The 22,642-nt window shown below is 46.8% G+C and overlaps 1 protein-coding gene across 1 annotated transcript in view; it reads left to right on the top strand.

The window, feature by feature from the left end:
* HBS1L (HBS1 like translational GTPase) overlaps positions 1-22,642 on the top strand; it is a 1,647,668-nt gene that overhangs the window by 740,676 nt on the left and 884,350 nt on the right. The window contains exon 5 of the mRNA XM_069606737.1: positions 15,698-15,957. Coding sequence (XP_069462838.1) covers positions 15,698-15,957 — 260 coding nt within the window. The remainder of the gene's footprint in view (positions 1-15,697; positions 15,958-22,642) is intronic.

Raw genomic sequence — 22,642 nt, 5'->3', positions numbered from 1 at the left:
TACGGCCCCTCAAGTGCTGCCGTACCTACTGTTGCTGGCCAGGGCTGGACTAATTCACGCCTCCATCGAGATACATCTGGCCGCGATCTCCCGATACACCAGAGCTACAGGACGGGCGTCCTTGTGGTCTCATCGGCTGGTGAAGGAATTTATGAAGGGACTGTTCCGATCATTCCCGCCGGTGAAGGCCCCTACCCCGGCCTGGGAGCTCAGTGTGGTGCTGACCAGGCTCATGGGGGCCCCATTCGAGCCTCTGCATTCGGCACCATTGAAGTTCCTGTCGTGGAAGACCGCATTTCTTTTGGCCATCACCTCCGCACGACGAGTGGCAGAGATCCAGGCCCTGACCTGCAAGCCTCCATACTTGACTTTTCACGACACCAGGGTGATGGTTAGGATGCACCCCTCCTTTATGCCCAAGGTGCCATCGGACTTCCACCTCAACGAGCCCTTGGTGTTACCAGTTTACTTCCCGTCACCTTCATCGCTGGCCGAGAGGACTTTGCACTCGCTGGATGTAGCTAGAGCGCTGAAGTTCTACGTGGACGGCACGAAGAGTTTTCGGAAGACGTCACAGCTGTTTGTGAACTTTGGACCTGTGAACCAAGGGAAGGCCCTCTCAAAGGCTTCCATTTCCAGGTGGCTCTCCGGCTTTATCATGCACTGTCACCGGTTAGCAAACCGACCGTTGCCCGGCCGTCCGAGAGCCCATTCGACCTGAGCGATCGCTGCTACTACGGCGTTCTTCTCTGGTGTTCCCCTGCTGGACATCTGCAAGGCTGCTACGTGGAGGTCGACGCACACCTTCACAAGATTCTACTCGGTCGATCAGGACTCTAGGGAGGAGTCCAGGGTCGCCCAAGCAGTGCTGCGCAACCTGTTCGCCTGAAGGTGGGCCTGGTGAGGCGGTAAGAGTTGCTTAATGTTGAGTTTATGTATTGCTTAATGTTGAGCCTTTGCCACCTCCCGTGGTTGTGCATGTGTGTACTGGTATGTATTCTTATATTCATGAGCATGTGAATCCATGCCAGACCCCATGCTGGAGAAGGAACAAGTTACTTACCTGTAACTGTTGTTCTCCAGCATGGGTCTGGCATGGATTCACATGCGAACCCTTCCTCCTTCCCCTCTGCGGCTCTTCACTTGGTCATACTGCCACTTTAAGTTCTACCAAATCTGAGGATGGCTGCCAGGGGAGGGGCTTAGGGAGAGGGCAGTCATTGGCTCGGGGCAGTATGACCCAGAGATCAGTGATTGGTTACTACTAAGAAAGACAGATCAGAAATGAAACTGATACTGGTTTTTTCTTTACCGAGGATTCCCGGCCTGACGACGGGGAATATTCATGAGCATGTGAATCCATGCCAGACCCATGCTGGAGAACAACAGTTACAGGTAAGTAACTTGTTCCATATAAAATATGGCAGGCTTTGAGAACTCACCATTTTTTTAGGTAATGCGCAGTGAGATACCATTTTTTGCCAAGGATCACCCACTTTGGTTAAGCACTGTGCTACAAGCCCCTTGTTTTATGGCCGGTATCTGGGTGACTGTTGTGATACGTAGCACACCCCAATAAACGGCATTTAAGCAGCATGGAAAAGGGGAGAAAATTACCAGCTGCAAGAATAAGATATGCCCAGGTACTTTTGCCCCCCAGTGAAAATCAAAAGGTGGCACCCATGAATATACACACAGTAAGTGGACATATCCTTGCAAGACTTATCCTTGTCCTCAAGCCCATGGACCTCATCTCTCCAGCCCTAAAGTCCACTGGCTCCCGGTTGCTGTTAGGATTACATTCAAGACCCTCTGCAGGTCCGGCTCCAGGACTATTCATCTGGGTGGGCCAGGTTTGTTATAAGGGGGGCCCAAATCCATTGGGTTTGGGTCTAGGAGCACTCTAAAGAAAGTGTTTGCGTCTATCCAGATTTCACTGATCTGTGATCCTGCAAAAACGTCTTCCCAGATATGGAAAAATACATTTGCACCCCTCTATAAAGAAACCGTACAGAGCAAAAGGAGAAGCAAGGAAAATAGTGTTGCAAACTCAAATCTCCCCTTCCCATCTGCTCTTCCCTTACTATTATGTCCTATCCTCCTCCACCTTTCACCCCCAGTCACCTCCCCTAATCACCATTCCGATTTTACCTCCACTCCCACCAGCCCACAGCATGTCTTTCTTAGCCTGGCTGGGGAACATCGTGGGTGATGCATCCTGTACCTCCTCTAAGAGGGCTGTGCAGTGAGGCCCCCAGTCTTTGTACCCACTCAGATGATGGTGTTCGCCCAACAAGGTTTTCCTGAGCACTGTGGCTACTCCCAAGAGGCCCCAGGGAGGTGCTTGTGGTCCTCCCTTTTATTTGAAAGAAAGACCCCCCCGAATACTGAAGTGAGGAATAGGAAATTGTGTTTCTTAGAAAATTACGTTGCATTTTTGCAGCACATTTTAATTGAGTTGATGGTGTGAGGGAGTGCTAGCATGTAGGAGAGCGTGCTAGCGCTGAGAGAGCTGAGCTGCATGAGGAGGCAGACGGTGCAGGTTGAGGGGTTTCCGGCCTCCTGGTGTCACTCCCAGTGTGGTGTGGCTGGGAGGAGAGGGCCTTGCTCCCCTGCCTTGCCCCTGTACATCATTGTTTGTTACATACAGGTTATAATATGCAATTATCCATGATGACTTTTTGTTTGATGTGTTTACTTTGATTTGCTATTGAAGAAAAGTGTGTGTGTGTGTGTGTGTGTGTGTGTGTGTGTGTGAGATAATGCAAAATGAATCACTTCTAGGGGCACCTAATTTGAGCAGGTACGACATAGTGAAATTAAATGCTTTGTACAGGATCACACACTTTGGTTGAGTGGTGAAACCAGAATTTGAGCCTAGCCTGAGATTTAGATACTTGACCATGCATCTTCCAAGCTCAACTTGGTACAAATGTGTTGAAGTTTGGTTTTGAATACCTACAATAATACTTAATATTGCTCTAAGGAACCAAAACTTCTTAAAACATAAGTACGACCCGGAGGTGGTGGAAAAAAAAGAGGGAATTGAGAGCGATTTTTGCTACTAAAGGAGTAACAAACCAAAGCCAGTCCAAAAAAGCAAGAAACCAATATAACAACTGGTGCAAGTTACACAGAGCTAAGATGGAGCAAAATGACGCCGAGATAATTCTGAAGGCGCTTAATCAAAGGAATTCTAGGGGATTCGGGGCCTTAATAAATGATTCAACTAACTCAGAAAAAGCGATTATAACAAACATGGTAACAGAAAGGAATTGGGAGTGCTACTATAAAAATCTGTTTAAAAGAAGGAAAGGTACAAGTACAGTTGAGATCCATACAAAAGTACCATGGGACTTACAAATAGACAGAGTGGACATTCGAACTTCAATTTCAAACAGCAGTACATCTAGAGCCGCTGGACCTGACGGCCTCTCGAATGCGGACTTAAAAGAAAACATCGAAGAATGGTCGGAATTTTGTGATATCCTGTTCCAGGCGATAATAAAAGAAGGAAGGATCCCTGTAACCTGGAAATCAGGAATCATCGTTCCGATATTCAAGAAAGGCTTACGATCTGAGCCAGCAAACTATCGGCCCATCGCCCTCCTTGACGTTATAGGTAAAGTGTTTGCAACTCAGCTCCTCAAACAACTCACACTATGGATTAATCACGAAAAGATCTATGATGACCATTGGTTCGTGGGATCAAAGAAGCTGGAAAAAGTGCAATACACAAAATATCTGGGCACAATAATTAACTCCAGCATAAACGACGAACCAATGGTAAAAAAAAATCCTAAATAGTTGCAGACAACTAACCTCACAAGGGATCATAATGCAGAAGAAATTCGGGAAATTCACGTGTGAGCCAGTGAGAAAATTCTATCAAAATAAAATTAGACCAATTTTGATTTATGGGGCAGAGAACATGTTTGGCTGTGACCACAAGATATGGTCTAGGTGCGAAGGTTTTTTTTGGAAGAAAGTCCTCCAAATACCCCAAAGCACACCGACTGCTTGTGTTCTATATGAAGTAGGAATTTCCACCCTGAACGCAAGGATTACATGGAACAAGCTTTTGCTCTTTAGGAAGACGCACGATGAAGCGAACTTACCACCGTTCAAAATCCTGTTGGGAAACGAAACAGGTTAAAAAAAGTCGGCCCTAAGAGACTGGAAACATCAATGTCGTGAGATCCTCAAACAGCTAGGGACGGACGAGTTAACATTATGGTATAATCCAGATTCTGTAAAAAGAAAATTGCTGGATCTCGACTGGATTGAAATTGGGGAGAGAAGAGCCTGTCAAAAATCCATGATAAATCAACCAAAAGAAGCAAAAAAACGAAATACACTTCAGAAATATCTGGCTCTGTCTCCGTGCAAGCACCTCAGAAGATACTATCTGATGTTCCGTTTAAATATTCTAGAAACGAAAGAAATTCTGAGGAACAGGCGTGCGATTCCAAGGAAAAATGCTCTATGCCGATTCTGTGGGGAGGAAGATGAAAATTTAAAACATCTCATTCTAAATTGTACTGAACTAAACGATCAACGCGATAGTTGCATGGGAACGGTGATGACAAATTACCAGGCGTTGTCTGAAGAGGAATGGTGGAGACAACTACACTTGACTGAAAGCAAGTCACTGTTGATTGCATTAATGCGATTTTTAGAGTTACTGCAGAATCGTCTAAAAACGAGTCCAGTGGTTGCCTAAACAGTGTCCCAAACAGTTTCAAGTCAGGAGACCAACCACTCTGAAAAGACCGACAAGAAAGAATAATTGTTGGGGCGAAGTCAGAGGAAATGATTGTAGAACAATCCTTAAGAAGTAGACCGAATAAGGTGTTATAGAGAAGAATACTTAAGGATGAGAGATGGAATGTTGTGCATGTGTTAAAGACAGTTTTTCAAAAGTTTGTATAAACTAAATGAAAATAAAAATAAAAAAAAATAATACTTAATATTATCCAAATTACATTAAAAATGCACAAGGAAAATGATTAGCAACCTGGCAATGTATTCATCATTGTAGAAACGTGTTGATGAAAAGAGTAAGAGGGGCATTTTGTTTTGAATCCTAAATTGCACAGGAAGGGACCACTCCTGTTTTCACTTTTTGCAAAAGGGGCCATTCATTAATTGCAATTGTTTCAACAAAGTACTGGAAAAGTAAAGTGTAAAACACAGGCGAAAATCGCCTTTGCTCTTTACATTTCCACTACGTGTACGTGTCTGGCAAAGTGTAAATCACTTCCACAATCAATGATTGTGGGAGCCAACCACAGTGGATGCCTTTGGAATTTGCCTGCTTTTACCAGGTGTAAATGTCAGACGATCCCAGAGGAATCCATTGGTTTTCTGCCAACATAAAAATACATGCTGGTGGAAAACCAATCTGATTTGGCAGGGGGACCTCTGGCCTCCAACCTCACATACCAAATCATACAAAATCCTGCAGGTCATAAAAAAAAATTCCAAGCGAGGCAGAGTGCAAGAAGTGGAGATAAATGCATTTATCACCACTTCTTGCACTCTGCCTCGCTTGGAAAATCACCCCCTGTGATTGTAGCTTTATTTTACCCATCCTGAATGTAAGCATATAGGCTCCAGCATAGACATTAATGAGAATTTACAAAAAATCTCAGACAGACACAAAGTGAAATGAAATGCATGACAAGATTGTTTCACACCGCTTGCTCTGTATCCTAATCACCCAACAATCGCACTTAAATATCTTGTTAAAACCCTATATAATTTAAAGAAAAAAGTGGCACAGCAATGGTCACTACCTGTTACCTTGTCTCATCTCTAATTACTTTCTGTTAATCACTTCCTGTTGTAAATAATTTGCCTCTGAGACATGTTAAAAAGATACAACTTCAGTGAGAGGGCCTGTGCGGTCCTGGCTGTTTGTGTTTGGGGGAGAGAGGCAGAGCAGGGGGCATTGGCATTTGTCCCAGGTGCAAATGTTAAATCCACCTCTGATTGCACACTTTAGGAAATATTTAAATACTGCTTTTTAGTTTTAAAAGATGTACAACTTTTATACTTTGCATGCAACATTATAGGAAATGCTCTTCTCTTGTGTTATTTTAAAGGTGCTCTTTAAGGGATTCCGGCACAGCCTAAACACCCAGCACCCAGGATTTACATTATACTTTCCAAACAAGACCCACAATGCACATGATGTGTTCTGTTAGAATGCAAACTCTGTTAAGTTACTCAAACAGTGTGAGCTTATCAAGTCAGTACTTAGTATGAATCATGAAACGTTCTGGCAGAGCAGCCTAGGATTCCACACAGACAAAGATACATTCTATTTAAGTCGGAGCCCCACTGTTAAGTATGCATGAGAAGATCTGAAACTTGTCCATTCTTGCCATCCTAGCCTTATCATTTTCAGGTACGGCCCTGTTGGACCAACTCAGTGAGGTGCAGCTTGATTACCTAGGCGTAGCAAGCAAGGCACTCACATCTGGGCATATAAATGTTCAATTCGGGAGACAAACTCAAAGCAAACAGCTTGGGCTTTTGATCAGGCATGGATAGGCATTTGCCACACACTGCCATAAGATGGGAGCAGCTGGAAAATAGTGTGTGTACCTGGGCATATGATGGCATTGCCTAGCAAATGTTTAATACTTATACACAAGCAAAAACTGTTGGCTTTGCGATTGCTTGTTTAAGCAACTGGCTGAAGACACACATGAAGAGATTTTTTTATCATACCAGGAGCTCATTTACAGTGGCAATTAAGTAATTAAGCTTAGATATAACACTGGCAGACCCTATATAGCAACACGTTTAGTGTTACTTTGTGATAGAGCTTGCTGAAAGGTTACGTTTTGGTGGCGAGAGGCAGGTAGTTGGTGGTAATGCCATGGGCTCTAACATAGCCATGGCTAGTCGTTGGGTGGTTAAATGACCAAATACACCCATAAAATGTGTTTTTCCTTACATTGCATCTCCATCCTATCTGTGTTCCACTGCATGAGTTCTATCTTGAACCTAATAGGAAAAGGTCTCAATCAATTATAACCACTGGCATTGCACTGGCCAGCCTTCTTTACCATTGTTTGTAAATCAGCCTTGGCCCATTCACCAATGCGAGAAGCCCTTCCCAAACTGCTAGACCACAAGACCTAAAAATGCATGTAATTGCTGTGTTCCAGTAGAGAGGGGCCATGGCCTAGCAATTGAGATTGGACTACACCTTTTGGTGGCAGCACCAAGAGTCATTTGCTAATGGCCTGTCCCTTTCTGTAATGGCACAGACATACTACAGAATTATGGCATGGAATGTTGCGCAGAGCAACAGTAGTGTTAATGTTTAATTCAAAGCCTTGCATCTATCACTTTTTATTTTACTACACTCCAGAATTACATTTGTGTTACTATCAACCTTATCTTTTTACTTATACTCAAGTAGTTAATGCAGCAGAATAACTACTTTTAATGTAATTTCAAATGAGGCAACTAGTTTATTTTGCTTTTGTAGGCTTCCGAGCTTCATTTGATTTGATATCCAGAGAGCTACTCAGAGTCAAATTAATTAAATCATCATGCCCTGCATACATACAATATTGGATTCATCAGTTCCACTCAGACACGTCTATTCAAGTGCGGTTAGCTCTTGATGGAAAACTATCGGCCCCCATATCCACCTATAGGGGATTAAAATAAGGCTGCGTTTTGGCCTCAGCCCTTTTTAATTTCATCATTGCAGACATGAGACACTTCTTCAGCAAGGTTACTTCGGACTCACCTAAGCTTGCCAAACACTCAGTCTCCTAGTTGTTTTAATGCCGACGATCTTGTTCTGTTGGCAAAAACTCCCATGGGCCTGCAGTCGCTTCGAGTCCAATTAGGTAGATACCTTGAAGTGAACTTACTTACTGCGAACCAGTCGAAATCTAACATACTGTTATGTTCGTCTAAGCAGTATAAGAAGAGAGTCACTGCAGGGTGAGACACTTCAAATAGTTGATGATTACAAGTATCTCGGTCTGAATTCAAAGGACCAAGTTTCATATCGTCCTTACCTTGTAGATCTGCAAAAGAAAATCAGGACAGCGGCTGCAAAAAGCGTGAATATTGCAGGCAAGGTATGGGCAAATGTCTCGCTGCCCCTCTCAGACTTGAGCCGGATCTCCTTGAGTTCCGGAAGCTTCTCAAGACCTTCCTTTTCTCTTCTTCCTTCTGTCTTCCCTGCTAATTTCCCTGTCTGCTTCTTGACTGGCTGTCTGGATCCTTCAGAGTTTTCAGGGCACCAGATCCCCCATTCCATTCTACCCCTGTACTTGGTCTCCCCGGTTTCCCCGCCCTCCATCAACCTGCACTTGCCCTTCCGGGGCACTCCCCTGCACTTGTCTGGCTGGGCCTAAACCCTTGTAGTCCTTTCAGCCCTTTACCTCGCACTTAGCTTTTGGTCCTTCCTTCCCCTGCACCATCTGCTTGTCCCTGTCTCTGTCCAACTGGCACTCACATTTTTCTCACAGGTCCTTCCCCCCTGGCCGACACTCCCCTACACCCCACCAGCATTTCTTTTACTGCACTTGCACGTTCCGAATGTAAAAAGGCCTAGTAGGATCAATAAATACAACATTTGTAAAAAAAAATAAATATATATATATATCTCTTAAAGTGAAATATACAAATGTAGTTCAATTAAACTTCCCCTTAGAAGAAAGTGTGCAAGGCAAAATAGTACTGGACTTTTAACAAAAGTAATGAACACCAGAAAAATAATAGAGGGAATAATATCCTGGCAAAATATAAAAGGTGTTCACCTTTTAAGCCCACCAAGCTGTAGTGAAATATTCCCTGGAAAACAAAATCCCAATACAAGTGCTTCTGGTCTTGTGGGTAAGCATCTGCACTTGGAACATGACAACCTGAGTAAAATCATGGTGCCAAATACTTAAGCAAGCTTGCCAATCGCAAACAAAATACAAGGGGTTGCATCCGCCCTGTGAAATAAATGTGCGCTGTCTACCTACATGTGTCCTTTACTTGTGCCCTGAAAAGCAGCTACAATCTGGGACAAAAAGCTTCACCCGTATCCAGGATTGCAACCTCTCTTGCCACATCCTGGGCCAATAATTACTTGCCCTCTCTTCATTTCCTCTCCTCCCCACGCAAGTCTGGCTTTCAACAATACTCCGCTTTATAAAGATAACTTGAAAAGTATACATACCATAGTGTCACTCAAATATATAAAACGTTATAGAACTATGTTAAGCAAAAAGTGTACAATTGTGGCGTTATTCCCCCCCATCTTGACTGGGAGTCTACAAATACCAGAATGCAATGCAGCAAAAGGCAAAAATGGTCTCTAAGAGAGCACTGGGAACATAGAAGATTTTTAAGCCATATTATAGTTTGCCTCGCACGTGCATGCTGGATTTGCACTTCTCATGTATTAGCAACTCCATACCCAGAGATAGCTGCTCTTTTCATGTTGGCATCATGGCAGCGTAGAGAGGCAGATGTACAAGTCATCTATAGTGCCCGCACCCTCATCTCCGTTATATTGCAAGAATAAGAAGACACTGTGCACGATACCTGGTATCATCCCAATACTGCATCGAAGATATGGGAGTCGGTATGCGCTCAAACAACCGTATCGAATGTAACCTCGAATTGACGTGGTAGAAGGATGCCTGCAGACACCATTGGACGTAGAAGAGCCTTAAGTGAAGTCTGACAGGTGCAACATGATGTCCTAAAGAGAAGACACGAGGACACACTAAAACGATATGCAAATACTTAAAGAATGAAGATGTGACGCAAGTCACATAGTGAACACATATATGTGAATACGAAGTAATCATATATACTTAGAAAATAAGTGAGAAGAGACGCAGTAGATGTGGATATGCAGAAACATAACGTAGATGATATGCATAGAAGCTTGCTACAGTAGAAAATATAACACAGGTGAAGGAACCATGATGAGCAAATGGACATCGACTCTGTATAGATAGTAAGCAAATAGACCAAGTCTGGAGAGCTGAAAGATGCTGGATTACAGCTATTTGCAAGAACAAAGAATATTTGCTTGGTTCAGGATCAAGGATGCCGTAGCAAGAAGCAATTGCAAGGCATGAAAGGAGTCGAAGAGGATAAGCCACAAACGTGCGACATATTTCTGTTAGATTAAGCAAAGAAGTGAACATTTGCAAGTGTCAAGTATTGAACAATTAAAGATGCTGAAAGCTTATGCAAGACGGAGCAACCAAGTCTCCAGATGCCAAGAGGAGTAATAGCATCCTGTATAATTGAATCAAATAGCACTAAATAAAAGGTCAGGATGGATAAAATAATGGTCTCCTCACATGTGGTGCAAGACCAGGAAACAAGGCCTATTCATTAAGCTCCAGATGGAGATAACTATGTACCGTCACTCCCTTTAAAGTTCTGAAGAAGAGAACAGTCAGCAAAGACAACTACAAAGAAGAAACCTTGGCTTAGGGCCTAACTGATGAGAGATGGTAGGCTAATTGGTCAAGTGGGCAGCTGTCTGAAGTTGTTCCCCGCTACTGGGTTTCGTTTTGCTTATGTGCTGCTAACGAGCCAAATGTCCAAGGTTGAGAGAGAATGCCAACCAATCATGAGGGCCTATGCAAGAAGGATACATTGTTGTAGAAGCCAATACACTGCTGTTATTCTGCTATTATCTGTATTATACGCATTTAGAGGTAGTTCAAGGCATGCATACAAGGACTGACCGCAGAACGGTGCGTTTTATTACTTTGTTATGATGTATTTAAAACTGAAATCACACGGCATCCGGGACTGTGGACTGTCTCCCATCCGTGCAGTAACCGCTACCGACCCGGCTTTGCTTCAAAATGAGGAATGGGTCGGCCCCCTCGGGCCATGTTACTCTTAGTGGTCTTGTAATTTATGCTCATTTATTAGGATAGACTGCATGGATGCGTGTTCCAGATGCCACCTTTTTTTATCTAACCGTGGCTATGAACTACAAATACCCTTGCTTATACCCTCGGTTATAATTTTTTGTAGTGCTTATACCTGCGGTTATCTGGGAAAAATGTTTCCTTCTTTCACAGACCCTCACCAAGTGCCCCCCACGTCTGTGCCAGCCAACCTCCCCCTACTCCCCTTATGGCCTGCTCACCTTCCCTGCCCATTCGCTTCACAACACTTATCATTTCTGTGACAGTTTCAGTTGAGATGCCAGGTAGCTGCTGCTATTCTGTCCGATAGCCGAGGTTACAGAAAAGCTCTGTGTTGCAAACTCAGCCCCTACGCCTCCTCTAACTCCCAAATTTAACTTGGTATCCTAACCAGACCCAACTCTATCCTAATGGCATTTCCCAGATTGATCAGCTGAAAATTGGATTTGCATGCTTTTTTGTTTTTGTCAACCGAGGTTATGGTTGCGGCTATCACTCGCATTGAGGGGAAAAAAGATGGTGGTCGTTTATAATGAAACACCCGGTTTCTTGTCAATTTCCAGAGATATAGCTCTCTATTTTGGAGAAGGGGGCGCCCCATTCTCAGTCAAATACTAAAAATAAGTGCTGGACAAAATAACCCAAATGCCTTGCTGCTGCGGCTCAGAGCTGGTGGTAAACTCACAGCAACGGCTTCTAGGTGGCATTGAGGAATGCGTGACTTGGCTGAAATGGACTTTCCTACTTTCACATTTCAGGTGAAAGGCTTTTTTTCAAACCTTTTTAAACCTACCATAACTTTCTTGATGTTGTGAAAACATGGCCAAGTGCTCCAACCACAAGGCTGCCAAGACTATACTGCACTGATGATCCCTAATAAGGGTGAAACCAGGTATGTATTTGTCCTGACAGCCTTGCAAAATGTCTGCCTTGGGTTGATTACGCTATGTACATTGCTGAGATGTTCACTAACTTGACAAAAGTTTGAGGACATCCATGTATATTTCTGCATTATAGGGTCTGTGGAGAGCAGTTTTTGGATGGCTTAGAACGTTGCGGCCATTCAATGAAACTGCGGTGTAATTTTAATAAACTTCGAATGCTTTTGCAAAGCTTGCTGCCGTTTCACTTAGAGGGGGGCGAAATTAGAGGATGGGAGGTGCGGGGGTCCCAAAATGTTTGGCTTCTAAATTTAGTGCAGTTGGACGAATCTGTGTACAAGTTTGTAAACTGTTTTTAGACCCAACTTTTAATGTTTTTGCAAAGTTTGGTGGAATTCTGTTAAGACATGGCAAAATTAGGTGCTTCTGGAAGGGGGGGTACCCAACATTTTTAGATGGCTTATAACTTTGGTGCTGTTTGATGAATCTGCACAAAAGAGTTTTCAAAATAATTATAGACCCAGCCCTGAATGATTGTGCAAAGTTTGAATGGATTTTGTCAAATGGGGGTTAAGTTATATCACTATTTTTTGTACCTACATTTTAACACTTCAAAAAAATAAAACATGGACGGATTTGCAGCAACCTTATGCAAGGAGCATTGGCAAGGACCCGAAAGCATGGTTTTGCAAACGTATCTGTTTTATTTTTTGAAAAATGTCATAATGTAGGCTAAAAAAATAGTGATATATCTTTCGTGACTGAGGTATAGCCTGTGGCGATGGCCGTGCCCCAGACAATCAGTTCACCAGGCACCGGCTATGTGGCAATGTTTTTCGAAATCTGGATATGTTTGAACGGGAAAGAAATTTTGCTCGCGGCTACGGCCCGAAGTGCTGAACAGTATTGCAGCAAACTTGCGTGAGGAGCATCAGCAAGGACCTGAAAGCATGCTTTTGCAAATCTTTCCTGCATTTTATTTTTTCCAAAATGTCAGTACAAAGAACTGTGATATAACTTTGGTGAGTGGGCCTGCCCCTCAGCAAGGACAAATGTCTACTCCGATTTGCTTATTGGGGCATGCAGCATGACCAAAGCCCATGCCCCTTGAATTGTGGAGACTGATCATGGCTGTAAGCCATGAGCACTGGCCATTGGTCACATTATGAGGGTATAGTGGACACTGAATTAGGATACAGGCTAGGTGCAGTGGATAACAGGGGTGGTTTCATGGTGCTGGGGGTCATGGTCGAGCCTCATGCCCTAGGCAATTCAAACATGACTTGCATCCTCAGCATGCACTGCAAAAAGCGACTCACAAAAATGTTTGTTAAAGGAGGTTTATAGTTCTTTCATATATATTAAGAGGAATTATAAATAACTTATACACTGACATTTTCACTAATAACCTATGAAATTCACGGCAAAAATGTTATAAAGGGATGTTATGGTTAGGTTGCACTAATAACCCATGAAATTCAGAGAAAAACACTTTGTTAAATGGACATTGAGGTTACAAGTAAAATCGAAAAACCCAAGAAAATCGGCAGTTATGATAAGCTATGCAACCATAACTCCCCACCGCCTTGCACTGGTACGACTAACACCCAGGACATGAAAGATGACATCACCCATGACATCTGTTGTAGATGGCAAAAGGCCCCCAAGCCTGGGAGCAGCCTTTCTGTTGAACGGGTCGGGGATGATCGGTGGCTTGTTTCCACCTTTTCCCCTTCTCCTCCGTCATTCCCGAATTCAGACCAGGCACAAGATGTTCACTACTGCTCAGAGTACCTTACTGTCTGAACAGGATGTGATACCGCTCAAGTTGCCATTTCTGACTCACAACCAGGGGCATGTTTTGCACTGGTGCACTCAGTCGCTGAGCTTGGCAGCTTGGTCCTTGAAAAAGTAGTCTATGAGCATCTGGGGTTATTGGCCAACAGTCACAACGCCTTGCCAATGACTACCAAGTCTTTTACAAGGCAGGTAGCTTAGATTCTGTCATTGAGCCTTGGTGAGGCAGTCCATTCGACTCCTTGGATTAGGTGCTGTCCTTTACATCAGAGCTGGCCACTTCAGGCATTCAGATGGAGCCCTGCCAGTCCTACTTTTCTGCCATTGGTACATGAAGTAATACTGAGAAGTATTTTTTTGGGCAGAGTCCAGTGACCAATCTTCACTATGAGGCACCACAATGGCCGTTTCCTCCTCTTAGATCATTGACCTTTGGGGGATTCGAACATTGTACTTGTGGCTCTATATCACAAGCCTTCTACCTAATTACATCTTTCAACATTAAGCTCGTCACCTAGAAGGCAGTATATTTGGTCACCACCACATCAGCAAAACTAGTGAGTGAGTTCCAGGTGCCATCAACCAGGGAGCCGTACACAGATTTCCACAATGAAGAGTGTTGAAGATACAGCCATATTTTCAGCCAAAAATGTACTGATGTGCACATAAACGAAGACATCTTTTTACCATCTATTTCTCCAGATCTGTCCACCGAGGCAGGAATAATCTATACCATGGTGTACAATGTGCTAAAAAATTCTACATAGACGAAAAGAAATAATTCTGAGACTCAGATTGTGTTTTGCGACATACAGAAGTGTGCTTCCAAGGGTAATAGGATAGTATTCTGGAGACTTGCAGCATTCAGAAAATTGGTCCTTCATAATTCTGTGCAAATGTTGTAAAGACAAGGCCACATCTGTCTCATTCTAATAACATGCCCCTAGATGTATTCTGCAGAGCATCTCCACCATCTGCCTTCTGTAAACACTACTCCCTAGAAGCCTTTTCCAGATTTTTGGCCAGTTGTTTCGCATGGACATTTTTGGCTAAATAGAGTAGATAGCTGCCATCCTCTATAGAATGTCCTCTGGGTCCTATTTGATAGCAACTTCCCTCTGCAGCAGTTCATCACTACCACTGCCTTTACTCTGGTATCTACCTTCTCAGTATATGAAAAATGTGTCCTTTTCTTGCTTACCACTCTATGAAACCTCTAATCTCCTCTCTCGTGCTCAGCAAATGTGACTACAACTCAAACCTACACTGTGGCCACATTCCAACCTACTCCTTCGTCCCTCTCGACAAAGTCCTCAACTTTGCTACCCGCACTCACTACAACATACCGAGATCCTCCATCACTTCTACATACTAACATGCTGGTTGGCTGTCAACGCACAACCACTCTGATCAAGTTTCTTCTAGTCTGCAAAGCTATCTGGTCTTGCTTTTCAGTACCCGTCTGATTGTTCATCTGTTTATTCACCATCCTGTTCCCTCCGATACTCCTCTGTACTTAGTTTCAATGTCCCATGCCCTCCTGGTGCCTCTTCTCATTCACTACTCACACCGCTCCACTGGAACCCACTGCCCAACACAATCAAATTCAGCCCAACTTTGTATTGCTTCAAAGTTCGGCTTAAGCTTCACTTATTTCCTAAGGAGTAGCTCCCACTGTGGTCTTCCTTGTCGTTATTACCTGGCTCCACTACTCCCTCTAGTGATGCTTAATACAGTTATTTTATATGTGTATATAGTACTCCTTTTTAGTTTGTCAACTCCCCTTTTAGGTTAATGTTACCTTTATAAGTCAACTACTTTCTTATATGTATATTTTTCTGTTGGTTATGTTTTGTCCCTGATGTATGTCCCACTTTAATACACCCTCACATACTTGTTATCATCTTTCTCCTATTGTACCGGCATCCTTCATGGGAATGCTTCAGACATGTAAATGTGTTACTAGAAGCAATTTCTGATCGCAATTGACATTTCTTTTTTTCAGCCAAATACAAATGTCCTTCGTGGCCAAATGTGTATTGTTGTAAAATGGCATAAATAATGTAATCTCTCATCTGTTTTCTGCAGTGCGGTTTCTGAAGAGAATGGCCAAAGTGCCAACACACCTCGAAAGGGACTAGCTACAGAAGATGCTGTTGCTGCTCCAGTGGTGCAACAGGTGACTAATAAATCTACACATCCACCCCAAAACAACCACACTACAGACGACTCATCTAACTCCCTGCCTGCAGTGCGCAGCATTGGCAAATCGAAACACAAGATTGATGTGAGAGCGGAGCTCGAAAAGAGACAAGGGGGAAAACAGCTACTAAACCTTGTCGTGATAGGTAATGCACCTATAGTACTTTTTGGAATATGCTTAATTTATCAAACTATTGTGACACCCTGAAATCTCAATGACTTTTCTTTAGTGTAAGGGAGGCATGGTATCACAAGTATGACACTGACACAAAGGTTGCACATTGTTAAACCTTTATTCAGTTCTCTGGGTTTGGAGAAACTCCTATTTGGCCCTTGTTGCTAAGTTGGAAATAGTCTCTCCCCTGAAATAATAAAGAAAACAGAGTCCTAGTCAGTCCCTGTCAAAATCAAAATGGCCAATACTAACAAAACCTAATGCCTTCCCTATCACTTATACAAAAAGTGTGTAAGGGGAATATGGATGCACAGAAATGTCAGTGTTAGAATATGAAGAATCAAAGTGGCTGAGTCAGCTCTCCTCCCCAAGTTTGACAGCACATAGTAAGGTGGTCCCTGTCGACAGGATGACACACTCTGACTCAGGTTCTTGAAACAAAGCAGTTCAAAACGTGGATCGAGGCCTGCCGGCCTTCCACGTAAAGTCAGTTTTCCAGCGTTCCAAAAGTTCTTTCAAAATTCAACAAAAGGGTTCACAGTTCAACCAAAAGTTCATACAGGTCTCCCTCACTCGAGCTCGGACCTCTCAATGCACAGCACTTCCCCTAACTAATCACACTTCCGGGCTCCCTCAGTCGGGCTCACACCTTTTCCCGATGTCTAAGACTTTCGAATGAGCACAACTTTTACTATAGACATCCTCAGGACCACTTTGACTTTCCCTTCAACTCGCACTCTGTTATTTGCCTGAGTGCTTCTTGGTCTATGTAATTAAGTATCATAAGCACAAGAGTTCAATATTCACTTTTCACTTCCCTTTTTCTTGAGGTCAATCTTGATCATCATGCTTTTTAAAGTTCATTCACTTTGTTGCTTTATAATTAAACATTCCACCTTTTGCAGAGACCTTTGAGTGGGTTACTTCCTTTTGCCGGATCACTCTGCTACTCTGTATCACTGGCTTCACAGTTAGGGGTTATTTAAAGTTCCCTACAGGTCTGCCTTTCTTGGCGTCTCATCCACATGCGTGCAACGTTCAATTTTAAGATATTTTGTTGCCACTTAAATCTTTCTTTAACTTAACACACACCAGTCTTTCATCTTGTTCGCCAACTAACCTGCTGTGTGCATGCCTTTCTTGTCTTCGCCGTTTTACTTCATGAGTCAGGTTAATTCCCCAGGCTTGGTCTCGCCTCCCCAACTCGTCGTTCACTCGGGAGGGTCAGGGGCCCCTTTGAAACACAAGGCAGTCTTCTTGTCTGGGATTCAGCCTTCTACACATATCTTACTTTCTTTGGAGGTAACAACCTCCTCCAGAGAACTCCTGGATTCCTTTAAACTTGGTTCTCGTCCCTCTATCCGTCGCTCTGCTCCAATAGGTTTGCCTTTGCCCCGGAAGTTCTTCTGCTTCTTGTGTTCCACCTTGCTCGAAGTGTCCCCCTATGTTCCGCCTTTTATCCATGTGGGGAGAGCTAATGGGTATCAGATGTATGTTATTAAAGTCAAGTGCCTGACTTTGCCTCACCAGATTAGCGTGACTTGTCCAATGTGTTATGTAAGGGTTAGCCTTGTTACTCTCGGTTGCCCTCTTCCTCTGCCCAGTGGTTGTGTAGAAAGAGGGCAGGGTTGGGACATGTCAGAATCCTATGAAATAGGAGGGGTAATGGGTACGGGAAAGGGGGGGAATACCGTGTCTCACCATCGGTTGTCTCACCAAGAGCTCTCCCCCAGGTGATCCTGCCGCACTGGTCCACCCCCATGGTCTGGATCCAAAGGCGATGGCTGAGCCTTGGCCACCTGAGAGATAGATTCCGGGGACAAGTAGCTGAGACACCCTTTGGTTTCTCATATTAGCTAAACAGATTTTTTGGTTGGCAGTGCTCTTCTTTTATAAATAATTTGTTTTTGTTTTATTGATTTATAAGGCGCACCAAACCTGAAGGTATCGGGGCGCAAAGGCATTAAAAGTATACTTCTCCAGCATGGGGCCTGGCATGGATTCACATGCTCATGAATATTCCCTGTCGTCAGGCCGGAAATCCTCGGTATAGAAAAAAATCAGTATCAGTTTCTGATCTGTCTTTCTTAGTAGTAACCAATCACTGGTCTCTGGGTCATACTGCCCCCAGCCAATGACTGCCCTCTCTCTAAGCCCCGCCTCTGGCAGCCATCCTCAGATTTTTACCGCACGTTCAAGTGTTGGGAGTCCTTGTGCTTAGCTCTCGAGCTTTTGCTGCGTTTTCACGCTTTTTCAGGAGATTTTTCTCATTTTTCAGTTAAATAGAGCCTCAAGCTCCACCGTTTCTACATCCGATCAACGGGGATCCGTTTCAGAGTTTTCTACGCCCCTCAAGGGTGAAGTTTTCGTTGAGTTACGCTTTTGGAGGATTCCAGAAGTTCCGAGGCCTACCCCGGACATGGCCCAGGAGAAAGGAAGCTCGACGCCCGGGAAGCTGTTCAGGACCTGCCCTGGATGCCAGCTTCAGAATGTTTTCAAGGAGGACGAGCATTCGTTATGCCTCTACTGTCTCCATGAGGACAAGACGCACACGGAGAAGGACTGTGCGTTTTGTGGGAACATGTCAGAGCGGACCATGAAGGATCGCCACCTCCGTCTCGCCAACTGGCTGGAAGGGAAGGGCCCGTCAGGCGAGAAGAAGAAAAAGTCTGAACGGTCTTCTAAGTCCTGTGAGGGCGCCCCGGCGACGGGGGCCCAACTAAAGGCTAAGCACTGCGAGTCCGTGGGCACCGGGAAGCCGAACGGTCGGGCTCCTTGGTTGCCAGGCAGGGCGCACCCTCCCCGGCGCCATCAACCATGAGCCAATGCTCTGGCTCGGGTAAGAGGAAGTCCGAGAACCCGGCGAAGCTTCTGGAGAGGCCCCGGTCGATCTCAAAGATTCCGGCAGAGGGGGAGCGAGGCTCGGACCCTCCCCCCAAGGTGAAGTCCCCAGGCATCCAGAAGGTGCCGATGGCCTTAATTCACCCTCCTAAAACCTCAATTGAGGATGTCGCCGCGGCCCTGGCTCAGCCTGTGGAGGCTACACCAGCGGAGGCACCCTCAGGACCCAGAGTCTCCCTGCCACCGCGGAGGGAGTCGTCTTTCAGGCCCATTGAGAAGACCCCCACGAAGTCCTCGTTGGAAAAGGGGCTGGTGGCCATCGTGGATACGGACACGACTTCTGAAGAAGAGCTCATCGAAGTCGTGGAAGAGGCCCAGCCCATCAGGAGGGATCCCGAAGAGGGCGACGACGAGAGCGACGGTGTCGCCGACAAGGCTCCTCAAGAGCCCTCGCGCCCGTCGTTTCCGGCGCCGCAGGACACTTCAGCGGCCATTTTGTCAGCGATTCAGTCCTTATGCTCGGAGATAAGGACAAGGTTGCCCCTTCCCCCGTCGGAGGTACCTGAGCCAGACCCGACGGGGGAACCGGAGCCAGGACCTTCGGAGAGTCCACCGCATAAGAGGAGGACGACGCATCCTACGGCACCTCTCCCACCTCTGCGGCCTGCTCTGCCTTCCCCCCGGTCTACTACCCACGGGGATGATACAGGCCCGGACACGGCTACGACAGGTACAGATGACGACGGAGGCGACGACGGGACGTGTCCCCCGTCGCCCCCTACTCGGGCGTCCCCGCCCGACGAGATCGGATCCTTTCATGCCATGATTTCCAGGGCATCCGAGCTCTTCCAGCTCTGCCCAGAAGAAAAGAAGAAAGAAGGGTTCCTTTACCAACGGCGCGAGGCTAAAAGGAAGACTGTCCTCGCCGTACCGCTTCTTGATGACATCTGGGATGAGGGGGCTCGCCCTACTCAAGAACCGTGCCACGGCGCCGGCAAAGAGGGACCGGTACGAGAAGAAGTACCGGGTCCCCGACGCTGCCCCCTTGTGCCTTCCGGCACAACCTACCCCGGATTCGGTCGTCTCGGCGGCAAAGAAGAAGAAAGCTGGGGGGGCATCGGCCTCGACATCAACTTCCCCGCTGGACGGCGAGGGCAGGAAGTTGGACACGATGGGACGACGGATCATCTCATCGGCAGCGACGACTATCAAGGCGGCCAACGCCCTGGCTATCGTAGCTCGCTACGACAGGGAGTTGTGGTTCAAAATCGCCCCTCTGTTAGACTTCCTTCCGGACGCCAAAAGGGCTGAGGCCCTTGAAATCCTACAGGAGGGGGAGATTGCTTCGGACCACGCCATCACGGTGGCAACAGACATCGCCGACACCGGTTTCTGTCAGTTGGGCAACAGCGTTTGCTTGAGACGACGAGGATGGCTCAAGGCCACGGATTTCCGCCAGGACGTACAAACCAAGGTTTTGGACATGCCCTTCGACAGGAACAACGTTTTTGGGAAGGCGGTTGATGAGTCCCTTCAGGCCTTCAAGACGGACACAGAGACTGCCCGGGCACTGGGAGTGCTCCAACAACGACGGCCGTCCTTTCGGAGGTCCGGAGGCAGACAAGGTGCCTCCAAGGGATCCGGCAGTGGCTCCTCCACTTACCGCCAAGCGGCAAGATCTTCGTCCCAGGAAGCCTACAGGGGACACGGCAAGTCAGGTGGTGCCCGTCGCTGTCGACAGGGAGGTCAAGGAGGCATGGCGGCCTCCAAACGAGATTGAACCGACCGTGGGGTCGGGCCCCCGCCGGAGCACCCCGGTGGGAGGCCGGCTGGCGAGGTTCGTCAGCGTGTGGGAGTCCATCTCCACCGACCGCTGGGTGCTGGACGCCCTGGCCCAAGGGCACGCCCTCGAGTTTCAGAAGAAGTGCCCTCACGTTCCACCCGTGGGCAGGAAGGAAAATCACGTCCCTCAACTACTGTTGGAAGTAAGGGCGATGCTCAAGAAGGGTGCCATCAAGCTCGTCCCAAAGAGGCTTCGGGGCTCCGGAGTTTACTCAAGGTACTTCCTCGTAAAAAAGACAACAGGAGGATGGCATCCCATCCTGGACCTACGACGACTGAACAAGTACATCAAAGTGCAGAAGTTCCGTATGGTCACCCTCCAGCACGTGCTGGGACAGCTGGAGGAGGGCAATTTCCTGTTGTCGTTGGACTTGGAGGTTGCGTACTTCCACATCCCCATTCTAATAAGACACCGGAAGTTCCTCAGGTTCGTGGTCCAAGGGCGGCACTACCAGTTCAAGGCCCTCCCGTTCGGATTGAAGTGGGCACCCCGGGTGTTCACCAAGTGCCTTGCACCGGTGGCGGCGCGGCTGCGCCTACAGGGGATCCACCTCTACCCCTACCTGGACGACTGGCTCATCCGGGCAAGGACGAGGGAACTCACCGTGGAGCACACTGCGAAGACCGTCCAGCTGCTCACGGACCTGGGATTCTCCATCAACTTTCCAAAATCCCACCTGGTTCCGTCGCAAGTCGCCCTGTTTCTGGGAGCCAAGCTCGACACAGTGGCGCGGCTGGCCTCGCCGTCGGAGGAAAGGACCAGGACCATTCTGGGCAAGGTGCAGCGTCTGCTGGCCACGGACATGGCCAGGGTAAGATCTATCCAGTCCCTCCTCGGGATGATGTCCTCCTGCATTTATCTGGTGCGCCTTTGCAGGCTTCGGATGTGCCCCTTTACAAGAGTTCCTCGAAGCCCGCTGGGTCCAGTCGACGGGCAGCTTCGAGGACAGGATCCCTCTCAACGAGACGTTCCGTCAGGCGATCCGGTGGTGGGGTACTCGCTCCCATCTGGCGGCGGGCACAGACTTTCAGATCCCAGCTCACCAGGTGACGGTGACGACGGACGCCTCCCTGGAAGGTTGGGGAGCGCACTCCGGAGATCTTTACGCGAGAGGCCTTTGGCTCCCGGAGAAGGCACTCCACATCAAAATTGTGGAGCTCCGCGCAGTGTTCTGAGCCCTCAGGTCTTTTCTTCCGTCCCTCAAGGGCAAGGTGGTGAGGATCTTCACCGACAACACCACCACGATGTTCTACATCCGGAAGCAGGGCGGGACCAGGTCCCCGGCCATATCCAAGGAAGCCCAGGATCTGTGGCATTGGGCCGTCGCCCAACGGATGTTTCTGGTGCCTCTTCATCTGGCAGGAATAAAAAACACGATCGCCGACTCACTCAGCAGGGAGCTGCGCTCTTGCCACGAGTGGGAGCTACGCCAGGATCAAGTGGATCGACTCTTCCGACGATGGGGCGAACCCCAAATCGATCTCTTCGCGACGGCGACGAATTCCAAGTGCCGGAGGTTCACCAGCAGGTTCCCCCAGCCGAGGAGAATGGGCGATGCTTTCTCGTTCCCCTGGGACGGCCTATTTCTTTATGCATTCCCTCCGCTGCCGTTGCTGCTCCGGCTCATCAACCAGTTCAAGTGGTCCCGGTGCAGGATGATCCTCGACGCCGGCGTGGCCGAGACAAATCTGGTTCCCGGACCTTCTGGACTTGTCAACGTCCACACCGGTCAAGCTGCCGACGGACGCAGACCTTCTCTCCAGAGAAGGAGGCGGCATTCTTCACCACAACCCGGAGTCGCTGAACTTGCAGGCCTGGCTCCTGCAGCACTAGAGTTTGGTGGGTACGACATCCCGGCCGACTGCAGAGAGGTTCTTGCAAAGGCCAGGGCATCCTCAACTCTCAAGTGCTACGGACATAAATGGAAGAGGTTCTCTGTCTGGTGCCGTGCACAGAAGATTAACCCTCTGCG

This window comes from Ambystoma mexicanum, chromosome 4p (genome assembly GCF_040938575.1).
Source record: "Ambystoma mexicanum isolate Mex_15411 chromosome 4p, UKY_AmexF1_1, whole genome shotgun sequence".
Lineage (NCBI taxonomy): Eukaryota > Metazoa > Chordata > Amphibia > Caudata > Ambystomatidae > Ambystoma > Ambystoma mexicanum.
Note: the sequence above shows the minus strand (reverse complement) of the source record. Positions and strands in the feature narration are given on the sequence as shown.